The sequence below is a fragment of the Pholis gunnellus genome (genome assembly GCF_910591455.1).
Source record: "Pholis gunnellus genome assembly, chromosome: 21".
NCBI classification, from domain to species: Eukaryota; Metazoa; Chordata; class Actinopteri; order Perciformes; family Pholidae; genus Pholis; species Pholis gunnellus.
Genome location: NC_136548.1, coordinates 17,822,377 through 17,838,071, shown reverse-complemented (window position 1 = coordinate 17,838,071; position 15,695 = coordinate 17,822,377). Strand labels below are relative to the sequence as shown.

The following is a 15,695-nucleotide window of genomic DNA, read 5'->3' as shown; positions in this document are numbered from 1 at the left end:
TTTTTTTAGTGCTGAGGAGGAAAGCGACGGCTGACTCGTCTTCTTCTTCTTCTTCTTCGTCTCTGGATGCTGCGTTCATTTCCCCCGGGGAGTGCGTGGGACGGATGACAAACGACAACGTCAGGGCATCCCTCAATATTAGACAGCTTCTGTCTGTGTGCGTGCGTGTGTGTGTGTGCGTGCGTGCGTGCGTGCGTGCGTGCGTGTGTGTGTGTGTTTGCACAGGCCTGTTGTCTGCTAAATAAACACATTAAATCAGATAATCATGTTGAAACTACGGTAGATGCAGCACTAGTTTGTTACATTTACAAATAAAAAGCCTGCTGCCTCTTATTGATGCTGGTGGAAGACGAAGCCCCCCCCCCCCCCATCATGACCACCACTCCCAGTGGGACGGGGGCACAAATTAGATTTGCTGTTGGAGCTAACCCAGTTGTGGGATCATTAGAGAGGCCTCTCTCTGTTTGTCCACATGCTCCAGTGAACACAGCTGACTGGTTTCATGTTTAATAAAAAGGGACAAAATGTTTCCAATGAGTTTGACAGGTTTCTTGGTTTGTTCATTGGATTAAATCCAGAGGAGAAGTATCGAGAAAACGATTTTGGTTTGGTCGACGAAACCTTCAGTTAGCGGTTAGCTGTAGCATCTGGGGTCACAGGGGGCTGGTGGAGCCAAAGCTTCATGTGTTAAAGCTGCATTCTCTCTAATGTCCACCAGGGGGCGACTCCTCTGGTTGTATAGAAGTCTATGAGAAAATGACTCTACTTCTCTCTTGATTTATTACCTCAGTAAACATTGTAAACATGAGTTTATGGTCTCAATCTCTAGTTTCAAGTCTTCTTCAATACAGCATGATGTTCATTTAGTAAATGATGGTCCATTTAGAGTCAAACAGACCATAAAGCAGGGGATGCTTTAGGGGCGGGGCTACACTGTGATTGGGAAAATAAAGGTTGTTTTCTCGTTTCTGCCTCTTCGGATTTATTCCGGAGTTATTTTGACCGTCTCTCAGAGTTCCATCCGTTCGGCTGAATGCTGTGTATTCTTGCCCTGCTGTTAGTTAGTTGTTTGAAAATGAAATCTATAAAATGTTCTTAACTTTTCAGGATCTATATAAAATATGTATAGCTTGTTATTTTGGAGGTATAAGGTTTTCTATCTGGCAGCAGTATTATGCAGCAGTCGGCTCCAGTGAAGACAAGCAGCATCCTCACAAAAGATCAATAACAGCATCATAAAAGCTTTTCTTTCTTTTGTAGTCTGTCGTGGTTTATTTATTTATCTTGGTGCAGAAGATGAAGCATCAGTCTGACACTAATCCCAGTTATATTTGGAATTTATCACCAGACGTTTTTTGGGATATTTTATTGAATATCTCTGAAACAGAACTATAGCAGAAGCAAAAACTGACAAAAAACATTTGAGCTTTTCTTGCTGCGAACTGAATCCTCATCAGGTCTTAAAGGAACCTTTTATCTCTCATGTGTGGCCTTTACAGAAGACTTTCAAATGAACCTTTAGCAGAAAACACACTGCAGACGTTGACGAACGAGATTTACAGTCGCGTGTGCAGGAGAAATAAACATGAAACTAAATATTAGAGGTCTCTCTGATGAGGCAAACATCATTTAGCAGCTTAATTACGTTGTTCGTGTGGAAGTGAAGTCGGCGGAGCAGATGTGCGAGTCGTAAATTAAGATTCCTAACAAGCAACTGAACTGGTGCCAGCTCATAAATCTACCGCTGGACGGACAGGTTCTCATTCTAGACGACGGTTATCAGGTCCAGATGCAGGAGACGGGTGTGTGTGTGTGTGTGTGTGTGTGTGTGTGTGTGTGTGTGTGTGTGTGTGTGTGTGTGTGTGTGTGTACCTGCGATGGCGTGAGGGTCTGCAGAATACTCCTGGACATCCAACACGCCGCAGTCCAAAGACGCCTTCAGCTTCTTCAGTTTGGAGGCCGAAGGAGCGACTCTGAACAAACCCTGAGACACGAAACGTGACGAGAACAGTTTTAACCCCCAAATCAGTCACGAAGTAAAAGAAGGTATTTATTCATCAATAGGTATTTGTACTTGAGTATTTCCAATTCATGGTACTTTCTACTCCTCCTCCACTACATGTCAGAGGTACATGTTGTACTTTTCAGGTAAAACCACGTATCTCCAGATGTGTTGATGTTGATTCTGCATAATGAGCACTTTTACTTTTGATGAAGTTCATTTAGCAGAAAATACTTTTCTACTTTAGCAAAATGCTAAAAAAAAAACATTGCTTAAATATGACTTATATCTACTATATTTACATAAAAAGCATCACATGTATACAAATCTTTGCATGTTCACAGAGTTTCAAAGGCTTTTTCCAACGGGCTGATTTTGATTGATATCGTATTTGCTAAACTTTTTGTTCATCAGACTCGACCGCTGACGAACGAACAGCTGAGTCGGCAGCAGACTGTTTGTTTGTCCTATGAAAGTAGGAGTGGATTCATTTCAAATGTCAAAGCGAACTCTTAAAACACTTTGAACTAATGCGATTAATGAATTTTAAACAAATATTTCTCCGCAGCACATCTCCAAACATTACCCATAATGTTCAACACACTTGCATTGAGCCCGATGACTGTAGGACGGAGACTGAGTTATTCATAATGATGCATTTGCCTTGGAATCTCATAATGATCTGCTCGGTGGAAAACATTTACTGTAGCCTCAATGTGTCTCCATTAAACAATCATTACACTCTGAGCAGTTAAAGCTGCACAGCTCACCGGCCTGAAAACAGTTTAAAATGACCGTCACGCCATAATTAAAACAGTCGAGGATTGTTTGTTTCTTTGAGGAAACCAAACTGAAGCTTAGACCTCGTTAGACTTCTGCAAAGTGTATCACCACTAGATGTGTTTACTGTGTGTGTGTGTGTGTGTGTGTGTGTGTGTGTGTGTGTTAGTCTGACCTCCTCCTGCATGCCACACTCCAGCAGCATGGTGACACAGGCCTCGATGGGGAAGGCAATATCTCTCCCGCTGAGCGCTAAGTGCTCCTCTAATGGCTTCCCGTAGCACGGCTTCTCCACCCAGGTCTCTGTCAGACACACACACACACACACACACACACATAACATGCATGAAATACAGTAGCAGCTAAGGATGCTAAACGTTTCCTCTCCAAAACAAACAGGAAGTATATTGTCTGGAGGACCTTAAAAGGGCCCAGCAACATATTTTCTCATTCGGCTTCTTTCTTCTAGCGATAGAATATAAATACAAGTAATACTAATAATAAACTAAATACAATTTTAACAGTATTTTAGTGTTTAAGCTGTAATTAAATCAGTTAAATTCCCCAAACTGTTCATAAACACATGCAAACTAACACCGTGGAGGCTGCAGCAGAGTGTGAGCAGGATGCAGGAAGAGGGAAAAGCATCAATGAGTGCGTTGGTCTGAAACTCACCCTGATGAGCTTTGATCTGGGGCAACACGCTCTGGAGCAGCTCTAACGACTTCCTGTGGTATTCTGCCTGGACTTCTATCAGCTGGACAGACGAGAGATCAAGAGAGAGTCTGAGACGGACGAGCACAAACATTTCTGTCTCTTCAGCCAAAGTCACGGGAGGAGCGTCGTACTTACTGTCTGGAAGTAGCTCGAATAGTCAATTTCTTTGGCCACAAAACTGTACATGTCCGCTGATAACTGATCCTGGAGAAGTAAATAAAAAAAGAAGACATTTTGACATTTTTAATTACACCGACGACGGCTTCAAGCTCTTGCATTGTGCACGCTGGTTCACTGGGACACTTATTGAAATTATGTTTTTTGTCGATGGAGTCTCAACAAATATTCCATTACATTTTTCCGTAGAAACACAAATTTTTAAGACTCCCTGAATGATAAAGACTTATTGTGAATAAGCAGTTGATGGATAGAGAATAAAGAGGATCACTGACTCTGCAGATCTCCATGCGGTTGGCTGCCTCCTCCATCTCCTCCCTGTGGTGGTCGGCCTTCGCTCCTGGCTGCAGGTTGCTGGAGAGTCCTGAAGACTTGGTGGACTGATAAAACCTGAGAACACAACATGAACTCTGTTTATTCAACGTTTAGTCAAGAGTACTATTGACTGACGAGGTATTCAGATCCTTTATATTACAAGTATTAATAACCATGTGAAAGGTACAACATGTACCTCTGAGATGTAGTACAGTAAAAGTACAACATGTACCTCTGAGATGTAGTACAGTAAAAGTACAACATGTACCTCTGACATGTAGTAAAAGTACAATATGTACCTCTGAGATGTAGTACAGTAAAGGTACAACATGTACCTCTGAGATGTAGTAAAAGTACATGTACCTCTGACATGTAGTACAGTAAAAGTACAACATGTACCTCTGACATGTAGTACAGTAAAAGTACAATATGTACCTCTGAGGTGTAGTGGAGGAGAAGTATAAAATTGCAGGAAATGGAAATACTCAAGTAAAGTACAAGTACCTTGAACTTGTACTTCAGTAAACGTGAACACAACTAAACGAAGACATTTCAGCAGCTTCACACTTTTGTTTTTTTGAGAGATAATCTGCAACAACAACAAGCTGTTTTAAAAGCCGACTTAAGTCTCCATCGAACACTTGACTGTGTGTATAAGTATAAATATATCCTCTTCCACTGAACTCATCTTCGTCTCTAACCTAAACCCTCGTCTTCCCTCTCCGTCTGAGTCTCTGGGTGGAGATAATGTGCCGCTCTGCCAGAGGAGCTCAGCTCAAAGCAGGATGATGGAAAAAAAAACTCTCTCAGATTTAGGTCACGAAAAAAACGACTGAACTGCAGCGAAAGAAAATCACATTTCTCTCCATGTCTGCTCTGAGAGGACAGTGAGTCAGCACAGAGACAGATTCTGATTGGACGGGAGAGAAATCTGCACTGACGGGATGTTTTCACCCCTAAAAGTTTAAAAATAAGAAACTATTTTGGCAGCTTTTTGAGCCAGAAAGACCTTTACTTTCATCTATAGTTATCAAACTATTAGTTACTTAATGTGGAGTTTTTGCTCACAAGTTACAGTGTAATTCTATAAAACTACTACTAGTACTTAAATGTAGATACAGTGGAAGAAAACTAGACTGTGAGGAACAAGAGAGTAATAATCTTTCTTTAAAAACAAAAACCCAAGTTGGAGAAAAATTGTTAACAACACTGATATTCTGCAGAACATATTCGTCATTATTGTCATATATTAACAGCTACAACATGTCTTGGTGCTTTTTGGAAAATCTAAATGTAATTGAAGATGTAACATATTTGGGTTACGCTACATCAATGAAACTTCTGCTAAAGTATTTTATCTTTGAAGCAAAATGAGTTAAACAGACAGAAGTAAAGTTTCATGGTCACAACTCCGTCTCCGTCTGAAACGCAGGAGCAGACTCACCGTGTGCGCGCCGAGTCCATGTCCAGGACCAGCTTCGCTAAATGTTTCCTCTGTTTCTGGATATTTGGGATTTCCACCTGAGGAGGACGGAGCAGAGAGCCGTTCATTGTTCGTCGGTGTGAAAGACGGAAACACGCTCGGTATTGTCGGAGGCTTTGCACCCGATTCTTCGTCTCATGAAGATCATGTTTACTGGCTTATTTACGGAGTAATTAATGAACAGTGTGTCCGGTATCAGAGACACGAAGGTGAAGCTCTGTGTTCCTGCTTTTCAACAGATTACGGAGCAGGTTTGTCTGACAAGGGCTCAAATAAACTACTTTCTATTATTTACCATCATGGTTCTGTCAGGCAGCCTTTTTCTGCATGGATTTATTTATCTTTATTTTGAAGTCCTTATAAAAATAAAAGTAATAGTTTCTAAGGCATCTCTTGCATAAATAGTCTGTTCCGTATCATAACTTAAGGGGAGACACTTCAGGTGATTTGGGTAAAATAACTACAACTATTAGATATTACCAAGAAACTTCCCCTGTTTATTACTGATATTAAGATAATCGTTACTGTAAAATCTACAGACACAAAAAGACAAAGTAGTAAAATAAAACACCTAAATGTGTATTTTGTGTGTTTTTTGTCTGTTATGGATGAAAAATAGTCAAAAATCTCAGAATTGACCCGCGCGTGAACAATTACAGTTTTTGCATTGTGGGTCTCACATTAATAAGATAATGTAAGAAAAATGTGGGAAAGAGATTTGAATACAAACACAGAGGAAGATATATGGGAAAAATATACATACAAACAGAATAAATATACACAGTTCTTACGTATTATACATCACTTTAACTTGTGTGAAAAGGAAGCAGGTACTTCTCTGTTCTGAATGTTTTTTTGGTTGAATCTATGCAAACATAACAGGAAGTAAATATTCCTACAACTTCTATAATGAAAAAGATTCCGTTTATACTCTCTCCATCGTTACCTGCTCTTTAATTTATGACCGTCTTCTCTCGTTTTGTTTCACAGGGTCTACAGCGATTACATGAAAATGAGTGTTTTTTGCGTTTCTGTACCTCTGCGAGGTCGTACAGCGGCTCCACCACGTCCCTCTCGATGGTGAGCTCGAACAACATGAGCTCGTGAGCGAGTTTGTCCTGCGTCTCGCCGCACAGCTTCAGCATCTTCCTGCAGCGGAAAAAACAAGGAGAAACATCAGAGAACAGCCTCAGTTCTCCTGGATGACACCATGTTTATCTACTCATGCACCGTCTCTCAAAACTCTGTAATAAACACTGATGCATTTATGAGCTAATGCAGCGAGGTGATGCAACACTGAGTAACTCACTACAGCCGTGAATACAGCTCAACATCAACTTATGAAATACTTTGATTTACTGTATTCTTCTCTTTCAGTTACCTGAAATAATAAAAATAAATAAAACATGACGTAAATCATGTGCAAGTTAGCAAAGAAGCGTATTAAGTATTAAGAGGCTTTCCTGCTTGAATAAAGGTTGAATGATATGATATTGAATGTGAAATCAGCTCTAGATGATGAAAACGTTCCTTTCTATGTCGCCGCTTTTAGAGATAAAATGCAGCCGATGTTACAGATGATCAATGTGTGTGTGTGTGTGTGTGTGTGTGTTCTCACCCGAGTAGAGACTCGTCCCCGAGCACTACCGCTCCCTCCACCATACATTGTGCTAGTGTTGTTAGAGGAAGCTTCTTCTGCACAAAAAAACCCACAAACACACGGACAAACAGTCGATGAATCAATCTGTCGAATGTGTCGTTCGACCTGAAACGCATCGATGCCAACAGACGTGTTGCAACACGCTCACACACAAAGACACAAACCCGGAGGAAAAATCCATCCTTTCATTCTCTCTAATGGTCCAAAGTCATCGATTTGTTTGCTGTTAATTGTGATGAAGGAGATACTTTGTAATGAAGCACATTTATATAATTAAAGTTACTGTGAGGAACTTTCATTTTGTGTTGATTTTGTGGAGAGAAGTGTTTCTGAGCACCAGAGTCTCTTTAGAAAACCTCTCATTTTACTGCAGCCGGGTCTGACAGTCTGCGCACCTCAGTCCTGGTTCTGGTTCTCCCGTGCCTCCCTGGGTCTGTCCACGGTGGACCGGTCTCTGCTGGAGTCTGAGCTGAAGGAGTTTCTGGTGAACCTGCATGAGTTCATCTGGTTTCATCAGAATCCGACCCGGTGGCTCCGATGACGAGCTTCAAGAATAACTCTATAGAAACAGACCATCTCCTCTCTGATGGTCTCTTTACTGATGGAGGTCTGATAGAGGATCAGGACTACGCTGAGACTGGTTCAGAACCAGTTAGAAGTTCCTCGCAGTAACTTTAATCTAACACTTAACATTATTATTCAAATGTTTTCGGGTTTGATCCTCACCGAGGGCGACCTGACCGACTTCTTGTCCACGTCCACGCCCTGCTGGCCCTGCAGACAGGCGGTCAGCTTCTTGTGTGTGCTGTGGGAAACCTGCTTGACGAGCTCCAGACGTTTCTCCACCTGACGCAGAGAGAAAGAAACCGCACGAGACCGGTGAAAACATACAGTGATTGAGTCATGTTTATTAACAACAGACACGCACAATGCAGCAAGCAGCCAGCTTCTCCTGCAGCCGGGTGACACTTATATACGAACGCCATCACCTGCCGCTCCTAAGCGCCTCTCATTTCATTATTAAACCAACTCAGTGGAACCGATGTGGCGGCATTAATCAGATCAATTACAGCGCAGCGCCCCGAGTCAATCAGTGGGGACGTTCTGCCTTTTGTCTCTCAAAGAGCTTCAATTTCAGCGCCCATTAACGGCGCCTGAAGGCAGCTCAGAAAGCCATTTGTGAAAAGTCCTTTTAATGCGCGCTGAATACTTTGCACGGATGATGATGTTTTTTCCTGTGAGAGGCAGCAAAACACACACACACACACACACACACACACACACACACACACACACACACACACACACACTTCATCGACTAGTACCTGTAGTAGGTCATCACTTAATACTTCTGTTTTTTCAGCCCTGGAAGAGAAGAGAAGAGAAGAGAAGAAGAAAAAGGAGGCCGTTAGAACATTGCATTCATTACATAACTGAGCAACACACACATCACTTTGCTGAATTTCTGCACACATAATATATTATTTTGCAGCCCGGAGCTATAAAATGTTTACTTTTCATCTGTTTCAAGCTAATAAGAGTAAAACTATAAAGTCTCTGGAAGTCGAGAGCAACAAGCTGCCGACTCAGTTAATCTCTTTGTACATTTGACACCAATTTCAAGTCTATTTGTCCTTGAAGTGAGATCGTCCTCTGGTCCTTTTCCTTTAGTCTCTCCCCTGTTCTTTGATTCATTTCGTTAGTTGATTAGTCGTTCTTTGTAGTCTGGTAAACACAAGATTTAATGTGATTCTTTTGCATGATTATTTAAGGAGATTAAATTAAGACTAATTGATAAGTTGACTAAATCGTATGAGTGTTAGTCGACTAACCTAAATATGTAAATAAATAGATGGAACAAATACATTAAATTGAATAAAAAACAGTAGAGAAAGACTCAATATACAATAAAGAGAGAGAAATAAAACAGAAAATAAAAAGAGAGATCCGTTAAATTCAGGAGAGACGATCCTAAATCTGCACTAATGGTTCTCATGGAACTCGCGCTCCTCAACGTTTCCCTTCGAGGCAAATCTGCCAAAATGAAATTGACTTGAATTTAAAGCAACAAGTGTTTCGTGGTGTTTAAATGTCTCAGCAGTCAACACTTTACAGCCTCCACAGGCCAACAATTAAAGATTGTAGAGAGCAGTTAAACGCTCCACATGAGAGACAATATCACTGCACACAACTGTGCTATAGATGCAGTCATATAATAACCTCATTATGAAATGTACTTTCTTCAGCACGATGACGCTGGGACTCTACTTTGGATGAAACTATGTGAAAAGCTTGTTGATTCATTTTCCAGACAAAGTAATTAAACGATGAATGTTGTCAGCCATTTTATCAGCTCCGTGAGTCGGTGCTTTGAGCTACATGCTAACGTCAGCAATGCTAGCACGCTAACAATGACAACGCTAACACGCTAACAATGACAACGCTAACACGCTAACAATGACAATGCTAACACGGCTGATGTTTCATGTTTACCATCTCAGTTCGGGCCGTTAGCTAACGTTGCTCAAACAGGAGGAAATAGTGCATTTGTTGGGGACTATTTTCAGCGGCGGATGAATCCACATTAGGCGCTCTAGTGAGTGTTTGTGGCAGCAGGACGGTGTTTGTTTGATTCAGTCAAAATAAACTACAGTGTGTGTGTGTGTGTGTGTGTGTGTGTGTGTGTGTGTGTGTGCAGAAAATCAAGATATGAAAGTCAAGATCTTGAAGAAAAGGAGAAATAATTCATCTCATTCCGATAAACTTCTGTTTCTCTATTATATATAGATATAATATTAATAAACTGTAAATAAATAGACCACCAGTCAACAAAATGCTCATGTTAACTTCTCATTAGAGATACAACCAAAGACTATTTTCATTATTGATGAATCTGAGGACTATTTATTAATAATTATATCACATAAATTCATAAATTATGAAAAATGTTTCCAAAAGCCTAAAGGCGATTTATTCAAAATCCCTGATTTAATTTGACCAACATCCAAAAACTAAAGATATTCAGTTTATTATCACATAAGACACATTTAAGAAACTGAAAACAACAAATGTTTCGTGTTTTTGCTTAAAAAATAACTAAAACAATAAATCAACTGTCAGAATAGTAGCTTCCTCACAGTTATGAACCGTAACAGTGGTTTGTTCCTAACAATTAACGACACAGAGAAGCACCAACACCTAAACGCTGCAGCTCAGCAGAGCAAAACTATTTAAACTAGAAACATGAAGCTGCAGAAGCATCTTCAGAGTCTCTTCACTGCCTGTTGTCTCTTCAGAGTTAAAACACACGTTTGGTTTCACACTTTACAAGCTTCAGCAGTCGCAGACACAGAAATCTACGTGGTTTGAAGAAAAACTCAACGATAAACAGGAAACAAGGCACCTGCACGGTGATTTATACGACCGCTCCTGTTCACAGCAGCTGACAACGACAGGAAGTCATGCCGGTGACTCTTTTTCATCCCGGCATGTTTTTTACTTCCCCACCCTCCGATCACGTCTTACAAATAGCAGAGTTGGTCATAATTTGTTGAACCTGGGCCCTTTGACCCAACAGCCTTCCTCGTCGATGGATTACAATCAATAAAGCAAGAGCAAAGTAATCATTATCCATTAAATACAACTTATGAACCCCAATAAAGGTTATTACACAGTGGAACAAAACGAGGGATTAATGAATAAAGTCATTGTTTTTGCAAAACGGCGTAAAATGCTATAAAGAACAGGTGCAATTAATCAAAACGAACCACGCTTTAGCTCATTTATGGATGTTTTTAAGAATCTAAAACATACAAAATCTGCTCCTTCTGACGACAACAAACATCCAGGAAGTCGGCCTCACACCTCCTGAACAACAAACCGACTTCAGTTTTAAATAGAAACCCTGGACTCACAGAGCAGAGCTGGTCCTGCGTGAGGATCTAGTCCAGCTGATCCGCAGCTTTCTCCTGAACATCCCCTTAACCCCGATACAACAGCAGGGACACCACCTCCTGTTCAGCCAGGAGCCCAGTGACAATGAGGAGGTGAGAGAGAAGTGAAAGGAGAGGGAGGGAGGAGAGAGGGGGGAGGGCGGCCTGAAGAATGAGACCGGACTGGTCCTTTCACTACAATCGGTTTTCTCTCTTTCCATCATTCACGTCTGTCGACAGGTGCACAACAACGGATTCATAGATGTTTGCAATAAAGCAGCAACGTCTCTTTCCAGAAATCATGACCCAATAAAAATATGTATTGTTGATTTTGGGCTGAACTGAACCTCGAACCTGTAAATAAACTATGACTGCAGCTCTGAGAGTTTGTACTGAGACACAGCGGTGCTCAGAGCTAAATGCTAACATGCTAACATGTTGATGCTGATAGACTTGATGGGAATGTGCTGCAGGTGTTTGCTCATAAACCAAAGTTAATGAGCAATTAATCAAAGTCAAGTCATCCTGAGGGGAACACAAATGTCAACCTCATGGTGGCACAAGAGGAAAAGTCAGGGGATCACGAAAGTCAGTAGGATTCATCCTCTGGGGATCATGAATGTCTGTACGAAATGACAAGACGATCAATCCAGAGATATTTCAGGCTGAACCAAACATCAGCTACCTGTTTAGGTGTATTGGATTGATGGAAGGGTATTTAATCATGTCCACATCTGTGTGGCTCTGTCAGTGTGTGTGTAGCTTGAGCAGAATGACATAGTTTCTGTTAGCACAGTCACAGCGGTTTGTCTCTGCATGTTGATTTAACATCGTTCATTTCTGACACACTTTGTGCAAATCCAAGATTTGTTTATCTCTGAGGTTTGAAGGAAGTCCCTGATTCATTTCCTCTCTGACAACAAGCACATGTGAGTAACATTTAGCAGCTCAGTGAATTAAACTAGCAGAGATGATGGTCCTCAAGCTAGCACACACACACACACACACACACACACACACACACACACACACACACACACACACACACTAATGAGCAGGTTAGCAGCTTGTCAACACCAGTGCTGCTGTCATTCAAAAATGCTAACAATGCAAAAGACTGCTCCTCATTTTCTATCCTCTGTGACAGTTGTTTAGATTGCATACAGGTACACACACACACACACACACACACACACACACAGACAGACAGACAGACAGACAGACAGAGAGACACAGACACACACACACACACACACGCGCCGCAGTATGACAAAAACAAGGCAAAACAAACTGCAGTCAGCTGCTAAAGTGAGTTTCTTTCGGACTTCTTCTTGACCTCTCGGTCCTGAGTATTACATTTGCTAATGTTTCTGCATAATAGAGTGGGACGATGTCTGCATAGACAGCAGATGATTCAAATGTGTCATGTCCTCAATTACCAGCAGGAGGCAAGATTCGATAATACTTTGACCACACGTCTCCCCGAGGGGAATGAATGTGATACGAGCTGTATTTGGAAGCCGTATAGCTGCAGCATAATGTAGCTGCAGTTCTGCTGGATGCACAAATGTCTTTCTGTAAATAAACAAGCAGCTTAATACTGGACAAAGTGTGTATTCAGGGAATATCAGAGGTAGAGGGAACATATTGAAACACCGGGCGCAATGTTCTGATGCAAAAATAGACATTTTGAAGAAGAAGTTTGCATTTTTAAGCATAAATATCTAAAACTAAAGGCTTTTAATGCTGCTTTTTCTCCCAGGCTTGTGCCTGGAAAATGTTTCTTTTTTTAAAATAAAACATGCATGCTGCTGCCGAGTCTCTGCATAGCTGCACGAGTAAGGAGAGAAGAGAAGGTCAGCTGTTAATGTTGTGGTGCTGACGTTTCCCACTCGGGGGATTCGGTCCTCGTAACGCAGCATGAAGGGAGGTCACAGCTGAGGAAGGGAGAGGCTCAACAACACATGGTTCATATTTTGGAGAAAAGAAGAAGAAGATTGAAATGAAAGGGGACAAAAGCAAGAAACCGAATGGTCGCCTCTGATTTAGAGACTATTCATTTGAAGGCCCTCCGTCTTCCCGACGTGCTGCTCTCTCTGCAGCTTTTTTGTTAATTGTTTGACACATCAAGGACGCCTCAGCATCCCGAATCAAAGCCTCAGCAGCAGAGTCAGGACTTTGCTGCAGCATCAGCTTCTGTCGTCACAGCCGGGATTCCCACTGGCACGGCGAGAAGAGAGAGGGAGGAGGAGGAGGCAGTGATGAAGAACACAGAAGCAGCGGGGGGGGGGGGGGGGGGGGGGGGGGGGCGATAACAAGATAATAGATGTGTAAAAAGGGGCTTTAATGTGATAAATCCTTTGATAGATTTAGAAGAGGAGCTGGAACGCCAAAGGGTGAGAATACAGATTGTTCTTGTAAAATGACTCAGCTCTCTTTCGTTTTTTCCTCTTCCTCGGGTCCAAACTTTTGGCAGAAGACCAGAAACTATAAAAGGGTTCAAAGACTACTTAAAACGACCGCAAAAGACTGGCGGTGATTTGTGAGGACTGCATCCAGTCGACTGTGGTTACTGCACAGAAATATGGCTTAATGTAGACACACACTTTAAAAGTTAAAGCTGCACTATTAAATGCAAAAGTCCCGCCATCAATTCTACTTTTACAAACTTTACACATTTTCAGTTGTCAGAAACTTATATTATTATGTTTATTATTGAGGTCGTAGTGAGTGGTGGTGTTTCTGATATTTTGTCCACCAAATTTGCAGACATGAAAGGAACAAAACCTAATTTCTTAACGCTATAGAGAGGCTAAGCCCCGCCCCTTCTGGTGTCCTTTATGGGACCTAATTTCAGAAAAAGTATGCAGATGAGTCCACTTTTGGGTGTGTCGTCTTTTTAATACAGACTTTAACGTACAAAATTATCTTTTGAATTGACAAACATATGTGTAATTCATGGCACGATTCAAACGGTATTAAACAATGGTCCCATGGTCCCATGGTGGTCAACCAGAATGGGCGGGACTTCGTCTCTCGATGATCACTCGCATACTGACTGTGTAGTTGTGTTCTTATTCAGAAGTAAGAAAGTGAAAAGCCGGCCTCGTGACAGACGCACACACAGGACCAAACACATGATCCCCTGCAGCCTTACATAGGAGAAGATAACCACGCTGACCTCGTATATCTGTATTCGCTCAATCAGTCCTTTACAACGTGAGCCGCCGAGAGCAAAACCAACTGTAACGCCATTTGTCTCACTATTGTCCCAATAACACTACTCTAGGAGCGGCTCACCTCACCAGTTTGTCAAAAGGACTACAAGTCTCTCTCTAGAGTCTTGGTTTGTCCGTTCTGGGCTACTGTAGAAACGGTGCAACATGGCGGACTCCGTCTCCTCATATGTAGACATGAACGGCTCATTCCAACCTAACGAGAACTATAATACGTTTCAGGTGACTATACACTGATGAAAACATAGTTCTGAGAATTATATTCAATTTTTGCTCCTAAAGGAAATGTGACACACTGGCCCTTTAATAAAAACAGATATCTGTCGGCACCACATTAAAATCCCCATCAGTGTCACTGAAGCTTGACCGTTAAATAATAATCTGGCAGAGACATTCAGAACAACAAAAACAGAGATGGAGTTAAAATCATTTAAATATTCAAAGACGTGGCTTTGAAAACGTTTCTCAGAATGTTTGTTAATATATACAAGTACCACAATGTTTAATACCACTACTACTGCTCTCCACACAACATACTCTATATGTATTGTATAGATTTGGCATTTATCACAAACTGTCCGTGTCTCTCAGATGTCACAGCTCTTGCTCAAACTATTAAACTCCATTATTATCCCTGCAAACCTGTCCGCCACCAGCGCCGATCAATGCCGCAGCAACGATGTGTTCGTCTGGACGAGCAGCGGGAGACGACAGACCCGTTATTATCTTTGTCTGCTTTATTATATTCATTATATGTCTGCAGAGCGTTTCTTTTACCCCAGACTGTGTGGAGAAGCTGAAGCGTTCTGGTTTTATCGCCACGGCAGAAGGACATAATGTGCTGTGACTGCATTATTACAATAAGTAGGTTTAGATTTGAACAGGTGCATTAAATATGTCATTCAGTCCGTCTACAGGAGGGGGATCGGTGCACGAGGAGGACAAAAATGGTTCAAGGACAGAAAAATCCCCCTAGGAGAAATGTTCCAGGTGAAGTCAGATTACCCAGCATGCTTCTCTCTCACCACAAACGGAGGGAGGGGACGGTGTGGGGGGGAGGTTGTGGTTGCTATGGCAGCAGGTGCTGCAGGCGGCGACGGAGAGGATGGACGGATGAACCGTGGAAAGAGGAGAACGCCGCGTGAGGATGAATGAAGCCGCGGAGAAGAGTGGAGTCCTTCCTCGGAGCGGCGGCCTGAGGTGACGACGCCGGTGGCCGAGCGGCAGAAGATCTGTATCTTCCTCTCTCTGTTTGCATCCACACACACACACACACACACACACACACACACACACACACACACACACACACACACACACACACACACACACACACACACCTTCTTTTGGTTTCAAGGTGATGTGCTGCTCCGCTTCAGCGCTGTGTGCAGCG

At 42.0% G+C, this 15,695-nt stretch overlaps 1 protein-coding gene across 1 annotated transcript in view; it reads right to left on the bottom strand.

Moving 5' to 3' along the window:
* LOC306712972 (rho GTPase-activating protein 44-like) overlaps positions 1 to 11,110 on the bottom strand; it is a gene marked incomplete at its 5' end in the record, with an annotated part of 30,875 nt that extends 19,765 nt beyond the window's left edge. The window contains 11 exon segments of the mRNA XM_079182467.1: positions 1,873 to 1,984; positions 2,958 to 3,085; positions 3,458 to 3,539; positions 3,635 to 3,703; positions 3,952 to 4,066; positions 5,436 to 5,512; positions 6,512 to 6,623; positions 7,093 to 7,169; positions 7,861 to 7,980; positions 8,460 to 8,499; positions 11,049 to 11,110. Of these exon segments, the coding sequence (XP_079038593.1) occupies positions 1,873 to 1,984; positions 2,958 to 3,085; positions 3,458 to 3,539; positions 3,635 to 3,703; positions 3,952 to 4,066; positions 5,436 to 5,512; positions 6,512 to 6,623; positions 7,093 to 7,169; positions 7,861 to 7,980; positions 8,460 to 8,499; positions 11,049 to 11,110 (994 nt within the window).
* Positions 11,111 to 15,695: the final 4,585 nt, after the last annotated feature.